The sequence below is a fragment of the Eulemur rufifrons genome, chromosome 11, assembly GCF_041146395.1.
Source record: "Eulemur rufifrons isolate Redbay chromosome 11, OSU_ERuf_1, whole genome shotgun sequence".
In the NCBI taxonomy this organism is placed as follows: Eukaryota; Metazoa; Chordata; class Mammalia; order Primates; family Lemuridae; genus Eulemur; species Eulemur rufifrons.
Window position 1 is genome coordinate 3,948,470 of NC_090993.1, and position 22,194 is coordinate 3,970,663.

General features: G+C 46.7%; 1 protein-coding gene across 1 annotated transcript in view; it reads right to left on the minus strand.

Annotated features, from left to right (window-relative positions):
- KIF26B (kinesin family member 26B) overlaps nucleotides 1-22,194 on the minus strand; it is a 386,602-nt gene that overhangs the window by 75,440 nt on the left and 288,968 nt on the right. The window contains exon 5 of the mRNA XM_069484638.1: nucleotides 17,062-17,245. Coding sequence (XP_069340739.1) covers nucleotides 17,062-17,245 — 184 coding nt within the window. The remainder of the gene's footprint in view (nucleotides 1-17,061; nucleotides 17,246-22,194) is intronic.

Genomic DNA, 22,194 nt, shown 5'->3' on the forward strand with positions numbered 1-22,194 from the left:
CATTGAATTTGCCGTTCACTTGCAGGACCCTGAGGGAATGCAAAGTCAGTGGGGAGCCGGTGGCTCTTTTGGGTGGTAAGTCACACCTGGCAGAGAGACAAAGGGGACAAAATGGCGCCACGACCAAAAGTTAACTCATCCTGCATCTCTGCTGGGCTGGCCGCCATTGCAACAGGGTAACTGGCGTCCTATAGGAAAGTAAAAATAATCTGGCACGAACACACTCTGAATAGCTCCAGGGCAGGGCCACACCGGCAAATGAAATCACCTCCTTTGCCCAATGTACGTATATTTTGGAAGGAGAGTAACGTTCAGCAGTACTGATGTCACACCTTTAATTCCTGAGCTGAGGAAGGAACGCTGTACCGATGACTGGTACGACTGCATCACAGACTGAACATTCAATGTACTCTGGGGGCCACCAATAGCTAGAGCATTCCTGACGGCGACATCTGAATTACTACAAAATTTCAACGCAGTGAACAAAAAACTGCAAGAATTCAAATTTGGCTCTTGATGTTATTCTGGAAAGGAAACCCTCTCGTGGAGTCTGTGACGTTTGCTGTGATGGGCGGGTGCACGTATGTATCTCGAGTTTGGGTTTCAGTGAAAAGGCCTTAGCGGATGCTTCATCTAAAGATGCCCAGGTAAGGGAGCCCTTTCCTTATCTTCTTGAGCTACTGCAGACAGTATTTAACCCAAATCTTTCAGATAGGCGATGCTGTTCTCTCCCCACCTGTCAGCAACACTTAAAAGGGGGAGAGGAAGAAACTCCAGTGTCACTCTGGGTACGGGAAATGCAAACATGACCATGGCCCAGGCCTTGCTCTGGCGAAGGTCTCGGTGTAGTAGGGGAGAGAGGACAGAACACGGACAGACCCTGGCAGAGACACGGACAAAGTGAAGCACATGCTGCCCAGGTAGAATTTGCTCACGGGATTAGTGGCGCTTGTGAGGCATGGAATGGGGGTGAGGAGGTGGTTCTAACGCAGAGGGGACAGGTGTAAAGACAGAGACACTAGGGGGTCCGGCATGTGCAGGGGACCCTGAAGCTCACGTACGGCTGTAATACAAGGGAGGTGGCATTCTGGGGTAGGCGGGGACATTGGGAGCCTGACTGGTATTTGGGATTGGATCGTGCAGAGCCCAGCGTGACCTGCTTAGCTGTTTAAATGTAACCTGGCTGTTCAGGAAAATGATCACATTTGGTTTTGTGGAATATAATTCTGCCTGTTCAGAAGACACACTGAAGAGGAGACAGGAATAGAAGCACGCACCGACAGCGAGAGAAAATAGGAACCTGTGGTGAAATCTCCCTGAAAGATGCCGTGGGCCTGACCGGAGGATGGGGGCAAGGTCAGGTTCAATAGAGGACTCAGTGGGTGTCCCTGGGAAGAGCCCTGGACTGGCATGGAGCACAGAGCTTTTGAATTTTGCCGATTTCCACCTTCCATGGACTCATCTCAGAACGATTTACTGATGAATGAACTCACGTTCATTCCCTGAGCAGGAGGAAGGGGTCTCAGCCACATGCACAGTAGACTCAGTAACTGTTTACAGACGTGAAGTTGATCGGTTACGATAGACAGTGGGAAATCGGTGCGCATAAAAATTGAAAACAGAGCCTCGAATCCTGAAGCCTGGTCCTGGCTGGTGGAGTGAGAATGTTCCATCTCAGTAGGGCCAACCATGGAATTTTTGGTAAATTTCTCCCTGAAGCCTCCTTTTAAGCAATGTGAGGGTCCTACCAATTTTAAGGATATAAGAATTGCCATTTCTGCCCGTAGGTTATAGTTTTTGAAGAGTCTGCCCATCATATTAAGTACAAAAGGCTAAAGTCACAAACCCAATTGCCCTCTCCCCTCCGGTACCCCCCCATAACTCCTGACCTGCCTCCAGCTCTCTGCCTCTGGCTATGCTGATTGCAGCCATTTAAGAAACTCTCTGGGCTTTGTTCTTGGAGGTGGCCACTGGCACAGCTGAGAAGGGCTTTAGACCTGACCACGGCCAAGCCCCGCAGAGGAGACAGAGGGGGCCTGGAGGACGGGTGTGGAGTCTGATTTGGCCACTCTGAAGCTGCCACCCGGCCCATCCAGGCATGAAACTGTGATCCACGGTGGCCCATAGGGAACAACTAAAGGGTGCTCTAAAGCACCTGCGGCAGGAGAATGAGGCCACAGAGAGCTGGGAAGGTCCCTGGGCACAAGGTCTGTTGTGTCGAGTGGGCTAAAGAAATTACTAGAAAACCAAAGGCACTGTCCACACATGACAGTCCTTCAGATGCGCACAAATATGCTACAGATCCACATCAAACCATCAGAGGCAGCAAGCGCACATGCAGAGCAGTCAGGAACTGACCTCAGGCACGTGACTCTGTACCTCAGTTTCCCCATCAGTGAAACAGATTATTTAAATGAGTTAATATACGTAAATGAGTTGATGTATGTAAATGAATTGATGTATGCAAATTATTGTGTATGCAAGTGAGTTGATATATGCAAATCATTACATATGTAGATTATTATGTATGCAAATGAGCTGATGTACGTAAGGCATTTAGAACAGCACTCAGCACCCAGCACTTGGATTTCATTTTTTCCTTTTTTAGCTGGGATTGAAATATCAGTGCTGAGTCAGAATTACAGATAAGTCGCTCTCTTCACAACGCGTGGACCTACACTGCACCTTAGAAAAACAGTTCCCGAACCTGGTTTCCAGGCGCAGATGACTCTGCCTTTCTCATTTCAGGTTTGCTCTTGTCCCCAGGAAGAGGAGCGCTGCACGCACCAAATGGCTTCCCTCTGTATCTGCAGCTGCCCAGGCTGCTCCCCAAATGTCCCACTCTCCTCCTCCGCCCACCTACTTACTGTCTGTCAGTTTGTGCCTGCACTATGGCTGTCTCATCATTAATAATCCAAGATCAAACTAGAAATCGCTCTGTGCCGCTGGGTTTCAGCACTGCCTCCTGTCTGCCTCACACCCCTCATGATAAAAGCCGCCTGCAGGCTGAAAAGACTCCCGGCTCCCTGGGGCACCTGGCAACCAGCCTCTGGGGGCAGCACGTGCCCTGCCTGGGAGGCACTCCGGCTTCTCCGGAAGGGTCTGGGGCCACCCTCTGTTCATCTGCACGGGCTGCTATCTGCCAGGCGTCCTGTGGGACTAGAGGGGGTCTGGCCTGGATCACACCTTAGCGTGGCTTCCCCCTCCGGAGCTGTGATTTTGCAGGTGAGACCTCCCCCCAAATCCAGAGCACAGGGGAGTCTGGAGGAGGCTGTCCCTGTGTGTAGGGATGGGGGGTGAGGGGTAGGGGTGAGACTGCCAGGACTGGAGAGAGGGACATTTTCCAGGGAGACAGCTCATCTGACAGCAGGTGGAACAACTTGAGATTCACGTGTCACATGTCCTCGAGAGCGGAGAGACTGACAGGTTGACAGGGCTGCGTTTCCCACTTTCCCAGGAACTTACGGGGACCCCAAGAACCTCCACGGATCGAGGCGAGATGTTCTAAACCTCCGTGCTCTGTGAATGTGACACAAAGGCCAAGTTCCCGCTTTGCTCTTCTTCTAACGTAATCAGGAACAGAGTATCCGAAGAGGATAAACACACAGTCGCCTCTGAATTTCAAAACCATCACGAACATCACGGCAGAATTAAAGTAACACCATAAGCTACACTTTCGTTCCACAGGAAAGCAAGGAAATAGCATCCTGGCGGGCGCAGCGTCCAACGCAGCTCAGCAAGTCTATCCCTCTCTGCAGAGCGAAAGCTCCTTATCCTTCCACACGGGAGAAATTCCTCCCGGGCACGTAGCAGACGTCCACGGAAGTGGAATGAGCAGGGGTGCGGTCACATGAATAAACACACAAAGAGGTAATAAGATCCAGCCCCTTCCCCCCCCCCAACTCAGTCTGCGGCAGGGACCCACGCACGGTGCACGGAGGTGGGACATGGGGGCGGGCTGCAGGTGGCAGGGACACAGGAGCTGGGCCTGGGGGGTGAGCAGCATTTTTCCAGGCCAGCAAACGAAGGGGAGGTGAGCACTGAATTTTAATTTAAATATCTGCACATACAAAGACAGAGAAAACATAACGACTCTCGGTGTGTGTCGTATAACGATGAGTTTTCTTACATAAACTGACCCGTCAATCAGCCCTCTCCCCGTGTCACCACTTCCCAAGCCCGGGGCAAGGGAGACACTGGTCTGAGGGCTTCTGGGTCAAACAGTGTCATGCATTCTGCCCTGTAAATAAACGTGTCTTCCCGACATTACGTTGTTATCCGAGTACAAAGTGACTGAAGTGACTCAATCCGCATGTTCAGAGAGGCCAGGCAGGATAACGACACAGTGGGCTCCGTCCCTGCAAACTTCTGAGCTCTGATCCTGAGTGAACACACATCTATCCAGCACCTTCCATGTGCCGGGATGGACCCGGTGTTGCAGCGCGGTCAGATACGATCTCTGTCCTCAGAGCTCTCCGTCTCGAAGGGGAGGACGACAAATTTGACACAGTGAAATAAATGCCGAGTTAGAGCCGAGCACAGGGCACCGCAGGGACAGCGAGAGGTTGCCGGTGACCAGCCTCCTAGTGACAGCTGCTGTTACCCCTCAGTGTCTGCCCCTGGCCTCCTTGACCTTGGAGGGCTGGTCACTAAGTGCCTCACCTCTAGCTAGAGGGGACAGTCTCTGGGACTGGCCTCAGTTTGGACCTTCCAAAATTACCCGTAACTCACCTATGTTTTTTCCTCTTATAGGTTTAAATCCTAGTTCGAGGCCTAAATATAGACTCACATCACCTGTTACCTATCTGTTGACCAGAGACATCTAAAGCTTCCGCACCTCCCCATGGATCATCCGGGAACCTTAGTCCCAGCCTTTCGTGCTCTGGGACATCTCGCCAAGCCCTGAGCTCCTGGGACTGGTGGAAGTGGCACTTCCCAGAGCCTGAGCCAGGTCTCACACCTTGCTTTCCCCAGCGTGGTCACTGGGGCCTCACAATCCCCCCTGGGAAAGTACGATTAGCTTCTGTGTTTTGCAGACAAGCAACCTAAAGCCCAGAGAAGTTAAGTATCTTCTCTAGGGTCACGCAGCACACAGAGAAGACCCGGGACGTGCTGGCTGTGACGACAGAGGAGGTAAAGCTGGGAGGCCTTGCTGCTGGTGACGCTTCTGCAAAGAGGGCCGGATCATCTCTGCCTTCAAATTCACATCCACTTAAAGTCAATAAACCTGTTCAGATTTTCTGCTAATTAAAGACTAATACATATGAATACCAATTGTTGGTATTATCCAAGTTATATGGAAAACTGTAGAAATCCAGAATTTTTAGAAGACTACATCTATTTTTGCTTACATTGCATAGTGGGTGTCTCGCACACTGCCTGGTACATTTGCGGCGGGCACTCGGAAGTCTTAGTGGACTGAGCGTTCATGGGTAATACAAGGAGTTGGTACACGGCCTACGCTGAAACAGATGTCCCTTGTCCCAAGTGTGTGCTGCACCACGGAGCTCTCTGGTTGGGTTAGTTCGGGAGATTGAGCCCTTCTGGCTGTGAGTTCCACACACGGGGGACATGGGACGGTAGTGGCGAGGCATGGCAGGAGTGGGAAAAGGAAGAAGCAAAATACCTTCATCAAGATCAATGTGCTAAAATTCAGGTATTTTTGTCCTAGACTTGTTTCACAGAGGACGCAGGCTGTAGCCGCAGTGACCGGCAGACGTACGACTGTCCATCCGGCGTCAGCGACCCCAGCGAGCCAGCGCTCTGAGTCAGGACCGCATCTCTGTCTCTTCCCAAAGAGCCACGAGCCTGTCTGTGCCACCTGCTGCAGGAATGCTGAGCAGTCGCCTTTGATTTTCCTCCCGAGACACCTGTCCCCAAGTACTACTCCTGGGTGGATCCCTACACCAGCTCTGTTCTCTAAGCTCTGTCTAATGTGCATGTCACCTTCCTCCCCTGGAAACTGCTACATGATTGTGGAGTAAGTGGTCCATAGAATCAACTTCCCCCAAATCCTCATTTCCAAGGCACTTGCTCAGTAATACTCACTGGGTAAATGACTCCCCTTCTCCCTGGCGCTGGGTCATGTCTGAGTCTGACACGTACCAAGCTCTGCATCCTCCCGAATGCTCTCGAGTGCTTCCTACAAACCATCGCAATGTGCAAGGTGACTTTTGCTCGTCTGCCCTGCCTTCCTGCAGGGAGTATCTTCCTGCAGTGAGACGTGGACCTTCCTCACTCCAACTGTGTATGCCAATCTGGGCTCATCTGATTCCTTCCCTGCAATTGTTTTGAGTTTAGAGCCACAGTGGACAGGAGTTTGTCCAGTCTGATGGTGGAAGCTGTAAGATACGACACTTTGGAGCTGTGGGCAGCTGTGAGAGGGAAAGCTGGCCTGAGATGAAGAAGAAAACGAAGCCAAAATGTTGGAAGAAGCACAAATAAAAGACAAGGAGAGAAAGAGGCCTGGAGCTCTCAGTCTACGCTAGTTCCAGGTGTTCCTGACCTTCCCGCAGTCTGGTTCCACGAGACACCAGACTCCTACCAATCACTCCCGTGCCTGACAGCTTGCATTTCTGTTGCTCAGAACAAAAAAGACTTCTCTGAATATAAAACCCTTCCATTCTCCTTTTTTCTCCTCCTCCCATCCCCAACTCCAGGCTGTGCTACCTTCCAGGACACCCATTCTTCAAGATGACTTCAGAACCTCACCTACCCTCGGTGCCGCCCTCATGGCTTCCCAGGGACACTCTCAAAGGAGACCAGGAAATACCAGGATTTTTAAAGGTATGAAGTTTCTCCCTCGGTGCTAAAAGCAAAGTGGAGATTGCACAGGTGTTGGCTGGATGGAAGAACGTGGACCCAGAATAGGACACGGCTTCCTGGGCGACCTTGAACAAAGCCCCTGGCTTCACCCCGGCAGAGAGGAAAAGTACAACTTCCTCATCGCATATGTTCACGGGAATTCTATCCAAAAGCAGAGGATGTGTGAGTTCTCTTGAGAAAGTCTGTATGAACACACGTTTTGCGTGCCACCGTGACTCATGCATATGAACTGATCACAAGGCAACTGCCTGTAGCCCATCAACGTGTTAAAAATAAAAGTACAACCTTCCCTGATGGCTGTACTATCAGTTGTCATCACAGTGCAACATGAGTACTGTAGGAATAGTATAGTACACTCAGTAAAAAGTGGGGAGACAGCTCAACAGGAAGCCAATTATCTGGCACAAATTTCAGCCTTACCTGCCATGATAAGTGAGAGTGATGACAATAACAACAGGTATTTTTAGTTTGGGTTGTCTACCTAAACAATGATTTTTTTAACTCTTTCAAATAGAGAGAAGAGCACTGAAAGTAGAAACCTAAGAAGCTACCATTGGGAAACTGAGACCGATGTTACCATCACTGGTTTCAGCAAGGAAAAAAGCCTTCCGATGGCTGGCCCAGCGCTCCACCAATGACTCCACCTAACATTCGCTGTTGCTGGTGAACAGATCTCAGCTGAGCTATGTAAGTGGACAAAATTTCTATCTGAATGGTTGGTTGTGGCATGGAACACACAGGTAGACCAAGGAAACAGGAAAAGAGACTTGGCAGGAAATCTGTCCCTAGCACTCACTAAAATGCTACTATAATCACTCTATTTTTGGTTGTTTTTATCTGGAAAGTTAAGACTTAAATTTCAGTGCTGGCATTTACAGGTCAGCGTTACAGACTACAGCACAGACCAAAATTGGACTCGTAAAGCAATACGAGAGAACACAAAAGGTTAGTGTTGTAGCTCTAAGTAGCTAGAGGATTTTTATTTCAGAAACTATTGAACAATCTAAAGAAAAATACATTTTTCTTTTAAGAATGTATTGGAATTATTTCTCCTTCCATAATGATCCACTTCAGTTCAATGAAGCATCATAAAGGGATTCAAATATTTTCTATCTGATGCAAATCACTCAGTAGGCAAGACCAGCATTTCCTACTGTGAGAGGCACAAAAGCAAACTTCTGACTAACTCAGCAGTTTGGACTCACCTTTTTTTTTTTTTTTTTTTTTTAAATAAAACACTGCTGTCAATCCCATTTTAATGGGATAATTATAGCAAATCATGATTAACTTTCCTCTCATCCATTAGTAAGAAAAAGACATAGAAAGATAAGACGCTGCAAATGTTAGCTTAAAATATACCTCCTATTTCCATTCTCTTTATATCAGTAATTGTCTAATTGTGCTGAGTTTGACTCAAATGTGGTTTTTGGACAAAGAGTGATCAAAAGCCCTATTCTGGCATTATCCATCTTATTGCCCTTTGGTTAATTGAGACAGTGGCATATATTCCAGAGAGAATTCCCATACTTTTTCTCATGTTTTCATTCCATAAGTCAGGATGCTAATTAGGAATTACAGGTATTCCAGGTGGCCCCAAACCTATCCTCCAATTAGGATAAAGGTTGCCAGTTTTTAAGAAGTCTCCTTATAAAAATTCTCTTCCTTCTACACACACACACACACACACACACACACACACGCCTACCATCTCTAGTTAATACCTAAAAATACAGAGATAGGAGAATTGAGATTTAAAGTCACAAAATGAGGGAAAAAGATTATGCATTTCTTGTTCCAATTCTGACTTACAGTTTTTATGACAGATCTCATACATTCCCAAGTTTAAACTTCTGTCTTCTCCCACATAAATGAGTGGACCAGTTAGTTCCCCTTGTTAGGCCTGTTTCCTTATATGCACAATAAGAGGCTAGGACAAGACGGTCTTTAAGGAAATTCTTTGGTGAGGTATGTTGACAATGTTTGCTATTTGCTAGTACAGCATAAGGTGTTATCTTCTCCCTGACGTAGCTCCCCCAGGGCACCTCGCACCCTAAACAAGTAAGTGGGGCCAAGAACCAGTGGGGTCTTGTCATTTAGATGTTCTTGGCATTTGTGCATCTTTCTCACAGCTGCCTCTGTCAGCAAGGACCCTCTGTGCCCAATCAGGACCTCACAAGGACTCAATGGAACTATGAAAAAATAATTAACATTTACTGGCTGGGCGCGGTGGCTCACGCCTGTAATCCTAGCACTCTGGGAGGCCGAGGTGGGCGGATCGTTTGAGCTCAGGAGTTCGAGACCAGCCTGAGCAAGAGCGAGACCCCACCCCTACTAAAAAAAAAATAGAAAGAAATTATATGGACAGCTAAAAATATATATAGAAAAAATTAGCTGGGCATGGTGGCGCATGCCTGTAGTCCCAGCTACTCGGGAGGCTGAGGCAGGAGGATCGCTTGAGCCCAGGAGTTTGAGGTTGCTGTGAGCTAGGCTGACGCCACGGCACTCACTCTAGCCTGGGCAACAGAGTGAGACTCTGTCTAAAAAAAAAAAAAAAAAAAAGCATTTACTGAGTGTCCTTTCTGTAAGGTGGCGCAGGAGGGGTATGGAAAATGAAAAGGACACGATTTCTTCTCCAAAGAAGTTAACCACCTGGCGTAGGAAACTGAAAAGGCTATTTTGCCAGAACGTTAAGGAACTGAGCTCTAGCTTGCCCACAGATGTCTCCCACGGAGTGTATCTATATGTATCAGTGTCTGCAGCGGTTCATGTCCCTGAAACTCAAGCCAGAAGGTTTTCGGAAGATCCCAGCTCCTCATGTGAAGCACGCAGGGGAAGTTTAGAGAAGTGGAACCTGCAGAATCTCCATGAAGAAAATGGATTTAAAATTCTCTTTCTGCACCTGAAAGCTCCGATCGCAGCCCTGGGATGCAGGACAAGAAACCCTGGGCTATAGGACCAGACTTATTCCTCCCTGATCTCCCCCAGACCTTTCACCCAGTTTGCTCCTTGTATGTATCTCAGGCCAAAAAAGCCAGAAAAAGAGTCTTTTATATGTAGTAAGATGCCATCCTATCAGAAACCTGATCTAATTCAACTGAAATGTGCTGCTCACACCTTCTAGTTCTCCATCTGATAACGGAGACAACGGAAAATGCCATCCAGACAACTTGATCAACAGAATTAAAGACAGTCATGTTAATAATGAAGAACAAAAATGACTTCACACTTTCTTTACACATGTCTTTCTCATGACTTTCCTATCCAGTGGCCTTTCACGGAGAACATCTCCTAATAGCTCCCCATCCCTTTGCAAGAACGAAGACTGCTAAGTTCAAGAGCGGCCTGGCATAGAAAAAAGTGCTCATGACTTTCAGGTTTGCCCCAGAAACGATATGGTCCATCTGTGCAGTGTGCACTTGTTTTTTTTTTTTTCCCTGAGCTCTGGGAGGGGTCCGGGCAGGGCACGCGGCACATACTGCGCATGTGCGGCCCAGGGGCTGGCGCACGCTAGTACCGGGGATGGAAATTTGCATCAGTGGGAAAAAAGAAACGGAGAGGATTAATGAGTCAGAACATTTTCCCCAGATCTCTTGAGATACGGGTTGGAGGAGGGGTCCAAGTAAGAAATAAAGGAAAAAACAACTACCAACCAACTCTAACTACACGAGCTTAGGAGACTCAACCAAAACCAACTGAGCGCAGCAAAGACTAACTGTAATTAGAGAGTGGAAGGTCACAGTTTATTTCCCAGAAGAGCTAACAATTTAATTTACAAAGCTATCAGGCTAGCTATAGTGATTAACGTGTATATATTATTTATGCCGTGTTTCCTTCCCTCTTTTTTCCCCACAGCACACAAAAAAGGTAACTCACAGTTCACTTCTGGTCTTTAGCGTTTTAAGGATGTAGTGAATTTGAGTGACCAGTGGAATCCAGAATTTTCCGTAACATTTTAATTCTTTCCTTCATATATAACTGAAATGAATTTTTAACACATTAACTGCCGTGTCAGTTGTATTTAACTCACACTAGCTTTGAACCCTCGGCTTCACGAAGCACATGTAACTCACACATCTCTTTACCCTGAGCTGTGTGAACAATTTTTCAAGTTGCATGTAACTTATGCACAGAAAACAATGAAAAACAACAAATTTTTCATTAAATTGGTATCATTTTGTTTCTGAAGTTTTTATTGTATTTTTGTAATAAAACACCGTGGCCCCAGGGGGAAATTTTTTTTTTTTTTTTTTTTTTTTTGTAGTGTGGCAGTCAAAGTGTTAAGACTGGCTCAAACTTTTGCTCTTGTTTTCGATAAAGCTTCAGGATGAGGAAGGGTAGAAATGGTAATGAGGAACTGTGTAGTTTGGATATACTGTTTAAATAACCTGTATCTTAGTGGGCTGGAAGGCATGAGATTTTACCCTCAATATAACCTGGCATCACTTCCTGAACAAGACAGAGCTGTCTTTGCCATTTCTATTTGTTGAATAAGTCAATTATAGCTATATAGTATCTGTTTAAAAATCTTCTTTTAATCTAATTTTTAAGTCTTATTATTAAATATTTTCTTCTTCTTATAATCAGAATGTAAATTGAACAGAAATCTTGTCTTTCTTTCTCATACAGTGTCACAAGGAGTTAGTAACTGAAGGACTCCTACCCTAAAAATGTTAATAAATCTGTAAAGGAAAAGAGTCTCTACTAAAAAACACACCTGGCTCTTTTATTTTTTTTTTCTATGCTATTAGTTTTTACACCAAACAAGACAAAGTTGTAAGTCTAACTAAACCTAGACAATGTAGGACCTGGTGGCATGGGACAAGTAGTGTTTAAGAGAGTGTGTGTGTGTGTGTGTGTGTTAGAGAGAGAGAGAGAGAGAGAGAGTATGTGAGTGAGAGATTTAGCAAATGTAAGTATTAAGAGAGGTCAAAATACGCCAGCACTGGCTTTGAAACACAGTTAGAGACAGGCGACTTATGTGTGAGGGCTAAGGGGAACAGAGAATAATGGTGCCAGCCTTTATTGCTTTAGAAAGATAATGTGGCCAGACGAGTGAGTCTACTTCCCAATCGTAATTCCAACAAGTTCACCGAATTGCCTGCTTTGGGGCTGCACTGCCCTCAGAGGAGAAATGCAGACGCTTGCTCCTTGGTCTTCTGGCCAGGATTCAGTGAGAAACGCACAGGTGAACGGGTGTGGGTGGGGATGGGCAGCCACTGTCAACAGACCCCACTCGCCCCTCCTCTACCCAGACGAGGCTAAGTGGGCACCCTAAGGTCTTGGAAACAGCATTTGTGGCACGGAAGTGGTGAGAGGCTAAAGGCCAAACATGTTGATGGAGATCAGGATGTATCTTCCCCTTCCCGTGCAGCCACGTGGCTTGGAGCAGCCAACCAGCTCCTGTGCCCTGTCCCTATCAGTGGCAGCTACTGCAGTTCCTGGACACAGCAGAGTTGTTACCTGCCAAGTGAATCAAGTAGGACAAACCCTCCTTGACGTGTCCCCAGCTTAATTTCCTGCAATTCCTCTCCATGTTTGCACAACCAATTTTTTATGACACTTCCAAATTCTACAGAGTCTGCTCTCTCGCTGCTAGCATCCACTTACAAGAATTTTCTGATACTCCCAAAACATGTTTGGGTGGGGGGGGAAAGGCTGGCTGCTGAGCATTGCCGTTCTTTGGAGGCGTCCCTGGAGGTTATGAAGAAAAACAAAGTTTTTTCCCTTCAGGCTTCCTGTAGTTCCCTTCAGGTATTCTTCTGGGAAGAGGAGCATCAGCCAACCTGCAGAATGCTTGCCATCAACCCACTATGACTGTCACCATTACCGCTCTCACCCTTGCAAGTGTCTACGCACCCATGGTGTGGCCGCAGAGGTACACACTCGGTGCGCTAAACAGATCGCATGCTTTGCTCTAGAAGCTTGTAATCCAAGACAAAAAGCTCTGACATTAAGCTACGACACACTAACAAATGAACATTAAACATGGGTGTTAATTAATTGTGCAAACAAATTTCAGGAAGACTGTTTACTGACTTCGGAGAAGGAACCATGTTCAAACAGATTAGACGTATCATTTACATATGAGCCAAATCAGTGAAATGTAAATGGGGAATAAGCCGATTTGATCCACTAGTCACTTTTATCTATTCATTAAGAATGTCTCTGTTAGCCCACTTAGTAGCATAATTTCTTTATGTAACTTGAAAGTTAGACAGAATCATTTCAAGTCTGTAATTCTGACTTTTCCTTAAATCAGCTTGTCCCTCGTATTCATCTAAATTGGTGAGATTTCTAAAAGTTTGGTTGGAATAAAGCACATTATAAGTGCTAGAAGGACAGGCGTTCTGCCCTGTCCATCACTGTAAAGCCAGCACTCAACTTGACACATAATAGGTTCTCAATAAATATCCACTGTGTACCAGGCTCTGCTCTAGGTATTGAGAAGCCTGAGATGTTTCCTGTGTGTATGTGTGTGTGTGTACACACTGTGCTTCAGCTCCAGGCACGCTGAAGTTACATCAGATTCTTCCATCACCATGCCCTCTAGAAAAGCTTTTGCCTCAAGAAGTGATTACCGGCCAGCAGTGACTCGGGGTGGGGGTGGAAGGAGATTTGCCCCTGGAGACAGCAGGGAGTGGGAACCAGGGGAGGGGTGGGCTGGAGATCTCCAGCTTCCTGTGTGTCTGTTCTTGGTTGTTATTAACCTTCCTCTCCCAACCCTGACTCTGCAAAGCGAAGCGTGTCCTTCTCCCCGGGATGAAGGCAGCCGGTTCCCAGCGTTGTCTTCCTACCACTGTGGTCCCACGACACTCTCGTCTCTACCCCAAATTTTACAGAGTCACGTATCTCCAGTGGCAGCTCAGTGATACCGTAGAAAATAAAATGGCTTAAAGGTCTCAACTTCTCGCCCAGAAGGAGGTCTTGGCTGGCTGGGTGACAAGGCTGTCGCCTCCGGGCTACCTCAAACATAGGAGCTTCCTTGCTCCTCCCCCAGCCCCACCCCAGGAGGTCCCAGCTCAGGTTTACATCATCGATTTGCTTTTGGCAATTCAGTCAAGCTTGCCTACTTCAAACACGCCAATGTATTCTATGGTGCTAATTATTTATGTTCTATATTGAACTCCACTGTATTTCTTTGAGATATTAAAATATAAATTATGCAACAGAAATACATTGATGGGAGTTTTTCCATATGGGTAAAGAGAATGACAGCTCCTAATTACGGCGAGATGTCAGTGGGGGTGGAAGAGGAGGGAGTCCGGGGAGACGGGCCCCAGCTGGGGTCAGGCAGCCTGGCTTCCCTGTGACGTGGCACAGTAGGAACCTGCTGGCGTGTGAGAGTCAGACGCTGCGCAGGAAGAGGTGTAATCTCTTGTTTCAATCACAGTACGCGTTTTAATATCACAAGCATGTGATCATCATATTAAAACTATCTTCCAAAGGACACACTCCCTCCCATTGTCACTTCCTCCCCACCACTGTCCCTCTGAGGCCTGGCAGGACAACAGGGTGGACTCAGCTGCCATGTGGCCACTGGGCAGATAGAAGCCACCCTTTCTATCACGTGCTGGGACCCCAGGGTGATGCCCTCGTCCACGAAGGATTTCCACGGACAAAGTCAGGGCTTTGATTGCATTTTGGATGGCGAATGAATGAGGGGGCTAATTCCTTTAATTAAGAACAAGTATAGGCCGGGCGCGGTGGCTCACGCCTGTAATCCTAGCACTCTGGGAGGCCGAGGCGGGTGGATTGCTCAAGGTCAGGAGTTCGAGACCAGCCTGAGCGAGACCCCGTCTCTACTAATAATAGAAAGACATTATATGGACACCTAAAAATCTATATAGAAAAAATTAGCCGGGCATAGTGGCGCATGCCTGTAGTCCCAGCTACTCGGGAGGCTGAGGCAGTAGGATCGCTTGAGCCCAGGAGTTTGAGGTTGCTGTGAGCTAAGCTGACGCCACGGCACTCACTCTAGCCCGGGCAGCAAAGTGAGACTCTGTCTCAAAAAAAAAAAAAAAAAAAAAAAAAAGAACAAGTATGATTTGCAGTGTTTACTAGCAAGCATACTCTTCCCCACAAGGCCCCTTACCCTGGTCTCTACATTACGGTACATCATGAAACCAAGAATGGACCAGTGCCCTTTGCCCTCCGGACCATTTCTGTGTAAGTGCTGAGTTCGCCTGCTGGCTGGGAACACGCTTTCTGCTCTTTTGGTCCCTGGCTATGGTGCCCTGACACCCTTGTCTCAGAATTCCCGGGAGGGGGTTAGAGACGGGGAAAGTGGGGATGGAGACGCTGGGCTCGGGGCCCAGGCCCACCTGAGGATGCGTCCACATCAATCCTCTTAGAAACTGCAGGCAAGGCCCAGGTTAGAGACACAGGAAGACAGTGTCTGGCGTGGTGCGTTTTGCGGTATCCCCGACAGGGCCATGCTGGGGCGTATGAGTGCCCCAGGTTGGCTAAGAACCTGGCACCTTTCCAAAGGGACATCAGTTAAACATTTGCTCACACTCATTTAGAGGGAAAGCGAGATGCTGCTTAGAGCACAGCGGGGCAGGAGACTGTACGAGCAGCTCGCTGTCACCTTGCCCAGGGCGGCTCAGCTCTGGCAGAGAAGTTCCAAACTCCTCTTTGCAAAACAGCAGACCATGAACACTTGACCATGGTCAAGATGGTAACTTCTACGTTCTGTGCATCTTACCACAATTAAAAATACAAAATTTCAGAAAAAGGAAAAAGAGCCCCCAAGTTACGTGACACCACCCTCCTTAGCAGGCAGCATGTCATCCACCCCATCACTCCCATGTGCCCCTGTGGGGTGTCCCCGCCATTCCTCGGCGCTGCCACCCACGTGAGTCCTCTGGACAGGAGTCCTGGCCACACCGTTTTCTCCACCTGCTTCCACGGCTGGTGATGCTGGAACAGCCCCCAGAGACCAAGCCCAGGCCACCGCCCTGCTCCTGTGGGTCTGGCTTTACCTCTGGGCCTGGGAGAGCCTTCAGCTAAAAACCTGCCCAACACCACGGACAGTTCCAGGCCTGAATGCTTTCCCTCAGGGTAAGCGTTGTCCTACTCACTGTCATCGTACAATTTAAACTCTTCTTGTGTTCGAGTGAGTACCATGCGAAATTACTATCTTCCCAACAGGGTGGTGAGACTGAGGGTGGGAGAGCATGGAAGGAGACATTCCCAAGGAAAGGAGAAGAGAACAGAGGAAGAAGGCGGTAAAGTCCAGAAGGACTAAGGCCTTCTGAAGACCACAAACCTGGGCATGACCCTGTCGGGGTCCCCGAGATGGGCAGTTGGTGATCTGAATACGCAGAACCTTGACCAGGCAGCTTAGCGGTTGCTCCCTTCAGCAGATAAGCAACTGCCCATGTTCCTACATCTCTAAGCATTTGTAACCATTCAAAATTGCATTTCTTGGCTAGAAAGGCAGCACTGAACGTGCTCCCCAGAAATCCCATTGGTCGTCTAGTTTAAAAATAGAAGTCATGATTTCCCTGAAGGGGAGGAAAAAATGCAAGTGTCACAGGGAAATTACAAAGCGTCTTTATGTCTCATTTCTGTACTGTGTACTGTGTTTTCTCTCGGTCTCATACCTCTGCCTCTGTCTTTTGTGTCTTTGTGTTTTCTTTAAATAGCTACGGTTCTGCCAAATCATGCAAAAGCTGTTTTTGTTTTTCTAAGACAGGGTCTCACTCTGTCACCCAGGCTAGAGTTCAGTGGCATCCTCATAGCTCACGGCAACCTCAAACTCCTGAGCTCAGGTGATCCTCCTGCCTCAGCCTCCTGAGTAGCTGGGACTACAGGGGTGTACCACCATGCCCAGCTAATTTTTTTTTTTTTTTTTTTGCTTTTGCTTTTTGTAGAGACAAGGTCTTGCTCTTGCTCAGGCTGGTCTCAAACTCCTGGTCTCAAGAGATCCTCCAGGCTCGGCCTCCCAGAGTGCCAGGACTGCGGGCATGAGCCACTGTACCTGGCAAAGCTGGGTTCCCCCCCCCCCCCCACCAACATCAAATCAGATCTCCGACACTTTGAATGTCTTAATTTACTACTTAGTCTATGGAACCGAAGAAAATCTTACAGGACTTCCAAATGAATTTCATTTTGTCTCCTTTTCTCCCTGCCACCTTCTTATTTTAACAAATCGGAGCCCCCATTTTCTTCTTTCCCAAACCTGACCCAGAACCCCACACTCTGAGCGGCGGCGGGGACGGAGCCGGCGCCTACCTTGCCCAGGCCGGGCGTGTCCTTCACCTTGTTGACGGCCCTCAGCAGGCAGGGCGGGGCCGGGGGCGGGGACATCTGCAGAATCCCGCTGAAGCTGGTGGCGAAGAGGGGTGGCTCAGCCACCGAGGAGGTCGAAGGTCGATGCTTCTTCTTTTTAGAAGACAGGTTTAACTTCTGGGCGGCTCTGGAGGGTATAACGTAGAAAAGAGAAAATAATGGAAAAATTGTTGTACAGCCAGATCCGTTAGGGTTACTTTATTTTCTTTCTTTTATAAGAACTCTCTAGTTCTTATTTAAAGCCCAATGGTTCCGTCTGTCCTCACCCCCCTCTGTAGCAGCCCCTTCCTGCAACAGAGTGAACTGAACGAGCTGCCTAGTCATTTAGACAGCGGAAAGAAGCCACAAAAATTGCATGGTTCTGCAATCACGATTCACAAAGAAGTGTTTGTGATCCACTGACATTCGGCTTCAGCACGAATAAAGCTGGTCATCTTTGGGGATAAACGGCACCTACGAAGCTAATCATTCCGTAACTTCTCCGGTATGAACTCAAGTGTGAGAGACCTTACGAGCTAACTTAGAAACTCTAACGGATCCAAGCCAGCTTCATGAAGAACCACGTGGTGACCAATCAAGGCATGCTATGTATGTGGCTGAAGAAGAAAAATACAAGCCCTGATGAGAAAGGGAAAATAGAAATCAAACTGGTTTTAGAAATGTAACACAGAATCAGAATATAAACTCCAGCCAGGGTGCAGGGTGCTGAGACTATGGGCTGAGCACGTGGGTCACAGGCTACCATGCAGGGCAGTCCTTAAGTGCAAATTGCAATTCATGGGCAAGTGCAAGGTGAGGGGGTCATGACAACAAATGGACACAGACAGGGACAGGTGGGCACGGAGGCGTCCGGCGTCATTAGCAACATTGGCTGTTCACACGACACCTTCTATCACTCAAGTACCCTGCAACACCCAAAACACGATAATCTTACTATAGAGAAGAGGGCAAGGGGCGGGGTGAGGCACAGGTATTTTACAGACTATGACATACTCATTTCTGGGCTAATTCTTGGTATTTTCACACGACACTCTTGTGCTAAGAATTCGAATTTCCTCATCAAATGTCATTAAACGTTTGAGCTGCTGCTTAAAACAAAAGCACTACCATGACTTTATTCTACAGATCAAAACCTCATCACCCATCCAGTGTGCTTACCAATTACATGACACGTCACGGGAGAGGCAGGTCAGTAAGATGAAATCAACATTGTTGGCACCTCCTCCTCCCCCCAAGCCCAGTCTCTGGAATAGTTGCTTTTAAATTTGTATCAGTAAGTGTCATGCTTTTGACAAATCCCCTGAGCTACAAAATTGCCACTGCACAAATACAGCAAATGGCGTTGTTACCATTTCGAAGCTTAATTTTTCTCAGCTGTAAAACTGAAAATCTATTTCACGAGAGTGAGATACAGAGGGTTGGGATATACATGGGGGATAACGGGTTTTGATGGAAAGATTCTCCAAGTCCCAATACCATGTGCCCAACTTAGGGGAGCCTACAGTCACTCTATCATACGACGGTGGGAAGTGAAGGGCACGGGAAGGAGATTTCTACAATGCTTTCCTTTTCCAATCAGTGAAAAGGAAAAGCTAAGAATATATATTTTTTTCATGATTTCATTGCCACTCTTCTTGATGCTTTCCTTCTAACACCAAGGGCGAAATGGAATTGTTCAATGACTTGTCTAGCGCTTCTCTTGGCAGTTTTCATATTCCTCTTCGAGATTCTCTCCCTAAATGAGCAGCAACTCGTCCCGCGGTGTGTGTCAGTCAGAGACAGGAGGTGTCACATCACCTTCTCTGACACCTGCAAACACCTCTGCTCCGCAATCCCTCCCTGCTTTCCAACCTCACTGCCTGCCTCTCCGACAGCGACAAGAAGGGGGAAGATGATGATCTCCTAGTAACTGACAGGTGGCTTTACCCATTCCCATTTTGGATTCTTTTGCACAGTGGGAAAAGGACCCGGCAGCAGCTGGGGTTCCCAGCCCCTCACCAGCTGGGGTTCCCAGGCCAAGTGGCGAGAGACAAAGGGGAAGGGAGTGACACTAGAGGCAGCTTAGAAGGGGCAGTGGCCCAATGGCTTTTTCCTTTTTCTTATCTCCGCCACCCAGGCTCACCCCACACATCCCTGCAGAGGAGGAAAGCAAGGGGCTCTGAAATTCAAGCACACCCCTGACAGCCCTCCAAGGTTTCCCTCCTCTGCAGTATCACATCTTCCCTCTCTCCTACATCATTCCCAACAGCATACGACATGTTATTTCTGCCATCTTAAAAAATAAAACAAATCCTTCTCTTGATTCTTCTCCTCCGGCCAACTACTATTCTATTTCCTCGCTCATCTTGGCAGCAAAACTCGTGGGAAGTGTCGTTTGTACTCCCTTTCCTCAACCCCTCTCCTTCCCACTGTCTATAAACTCATTGCTGTCAGGCCTCTGTCCCTCTAGTCCTCTGAAACCGCTGTTGTCTAGGTCGCCGATGACCGCCATGGTTGCTGAATGCAACAGTTCTCAGCCCCGACCTTGACCTTTCACAGCACTGAGTGTATCCTTCCTCCTTGACACACTGTCTCCTCTAGGCTTCAGGGACCGTCTGGTCGTTCTTTCCCGTCTTTGTTGGTTCCTTCTCTGCTGCTGCCCAGTCTCTTAATGGTGGGGTGTGGGGGGCCTCAGGGTTCAGTCCTTGTCTTCTTCACGTCCACCCTCAATCCTTTGGTGTTTTCTTCCAGGATCACAATTTAAATAACATCTCTATTAAGTAATACCCCTGTGGCTATAATTTCTCAATTTTTTTTTTTTTTAAAGATATGAGGTCTCACTGCGTAGCCCAGGCTGGAGTACAGTGGCGTGATCATAGCTCACTGTAACCTCGAACTCCTGGGCCCAGGCGATCCTTCTGCCTCAGCCTGCTGAGTAGCTGGGACTACAGGCATACCCCACCACAACTGGCTAAAGTTTTTAAAAAAATTTTGTAGAGACAGGGTCTTGCTATATTGCCCAGGCTGATCTGGAACTCCTGGCCTCAAGCCATCCTCCTGTCTCCCAAAGCGCTGGGATTACAGGTATAAGCTGCCATACCCAGCCACAGTTTGGGGAAAATTTATCACACAGCCACAGTGAACAAACCACCACCCACTCTCAGACTCTTAATTTTCCTTATCCTAGTTGCCCACAAACATGACCCTTATTATGTTTTAACACAGTAGATGATTTACTTAGCTGTCATTTCTATTGTCTATCACCTGTTTTCCTTCTAGAATGTACAAGTTTCATCAGGGGGGTGACCTCATAAGTATTATGCTAAACGAATGAATGAAGACGCAAGGAACTGGGGATATTTAGCCTGGAGAATGAAAACCTGGAGAAAGAGGAAGGAAGAGAGACTTTTCAAAAATTATCTTTAAAGAAATGAATAAATGGTATGTGGAAGGAAGTATTTTTCAAGCAAGGATGCCAGATACTTTCATAAGCCATTTTTTGAATCTCAGAAGACTTTATAAGGAAGGTAATATTACCCATATTTAGCAGACAAAGAAATGAGGCATAAAGATGTTAAATCCAGAGGACTTTCAGGATCTGACCTGAGTTTGAACCTGAGATACCAGGTAGATAATTTTAGGCAAGTTACTTAAATTCTGATCATGTATATATAAAGGGCTTCGCACAGTGCCTGGCATGGAGTTGGCACACAATAATGCTATCACCATCATCGTCATCACTATTATAGGCATTATTATCAAGTCTCAGTTTCTGCATAAGATAAAGCAAAAATAGTACCCACTTTCTTAGACTTTTTATGAAAATTAAGTAAGACAGTGCATGTAAAGGGTTTAGTACTCTAATACGTGATATTTCGAAGGCATATAAATAATTAGAGTTGAGAGTGAATATAAGTTCTCTTGTACCAGATCATATGTGAATAATGGTTACATTTATATAGCACAGGCAGCTAAACAATAGATGAAACATTAAGGCATATTTAGCTTTATAAGCTTAGGGGACATTTTTCTAAAAATTGGAGTAACCCATTAATGATGGGTCAACTTCATAAAGCAGTGAGTTTTTTTGTCACTGAAATTGTCCAAGTAGCGGGTAGAAAACCACTTGCAGGGAATATCAGAGACAAGAATGCATGCAATGGGAAAACCAGATGATTTCTAAAATCTCTTCCAATGCAGAGTTTCTGCAATGAAGCCTGGAATCGCTATTCCATTTCGGAAAGCCTCTGTTGGCTTTGATGCAAGAAACCCCAGGAATAATAGAGGAAATTCTTTCGAGAATACGTTTAAAATTATTTTCTTCTTAAAATTTGCATATAAAATATATCAGGAGATTTTCAGAATAGTGAAGTTAATATAAATCACATTTTTATAGCCACGGATTCCATAATAGCATTTTATTTTAATTTTGACATCATTATAACCGGCTGTTTGATCTCTGTTTTCTATATTCCAATTTCTTGCAGGTCAGCAGCTTCAGCTCTTCATACAGCACTTCAATAACACACAGATAGGAGAAGGTTAAGATTCAGAAATCATTCATGTCTAATTGTATTATTCAGGGGCTTTAAAGGAGAGGCAGTCATGAAAGAATTGAAAAGGTAAAGACATTTTGGCTAGAATGTATTTTCTGTAACTAATGCCTTACAAGTTCTTTTTTTCATAGTAAAGAAGACAGATGAGTGGGTTGTTCTGTAAGATTTCAAATAGCAAAAATACTTAACCTAAAAAAGCTATTATAAGCAATATTTACTTGTCTTGTTCTTACCCAGGATACTATCATATATTTCCTAAAGCTATTCATCCCAGCCTATATCTTTAAATATCCATTAGCTTCATTTAATTGTCTGTGCCTTATTTCAAGGAAAAAGATGGTCTCTCTAGCAGGATGAAATTAATATGTACTGAACGACTATAAAGAAACTGGCGCCATGCTAAGCATTATCAGGCTGTGAAGAGAAGAGCAGTGGACTGTGGTTGGCAAGAATTTAAACCCAGTGAGCTCAATCCTTCCCTCTGTGTTCTAGCCCTTTCTCTCCATATCCTCACCCATCTCACACAGAAGACAACTCTCTT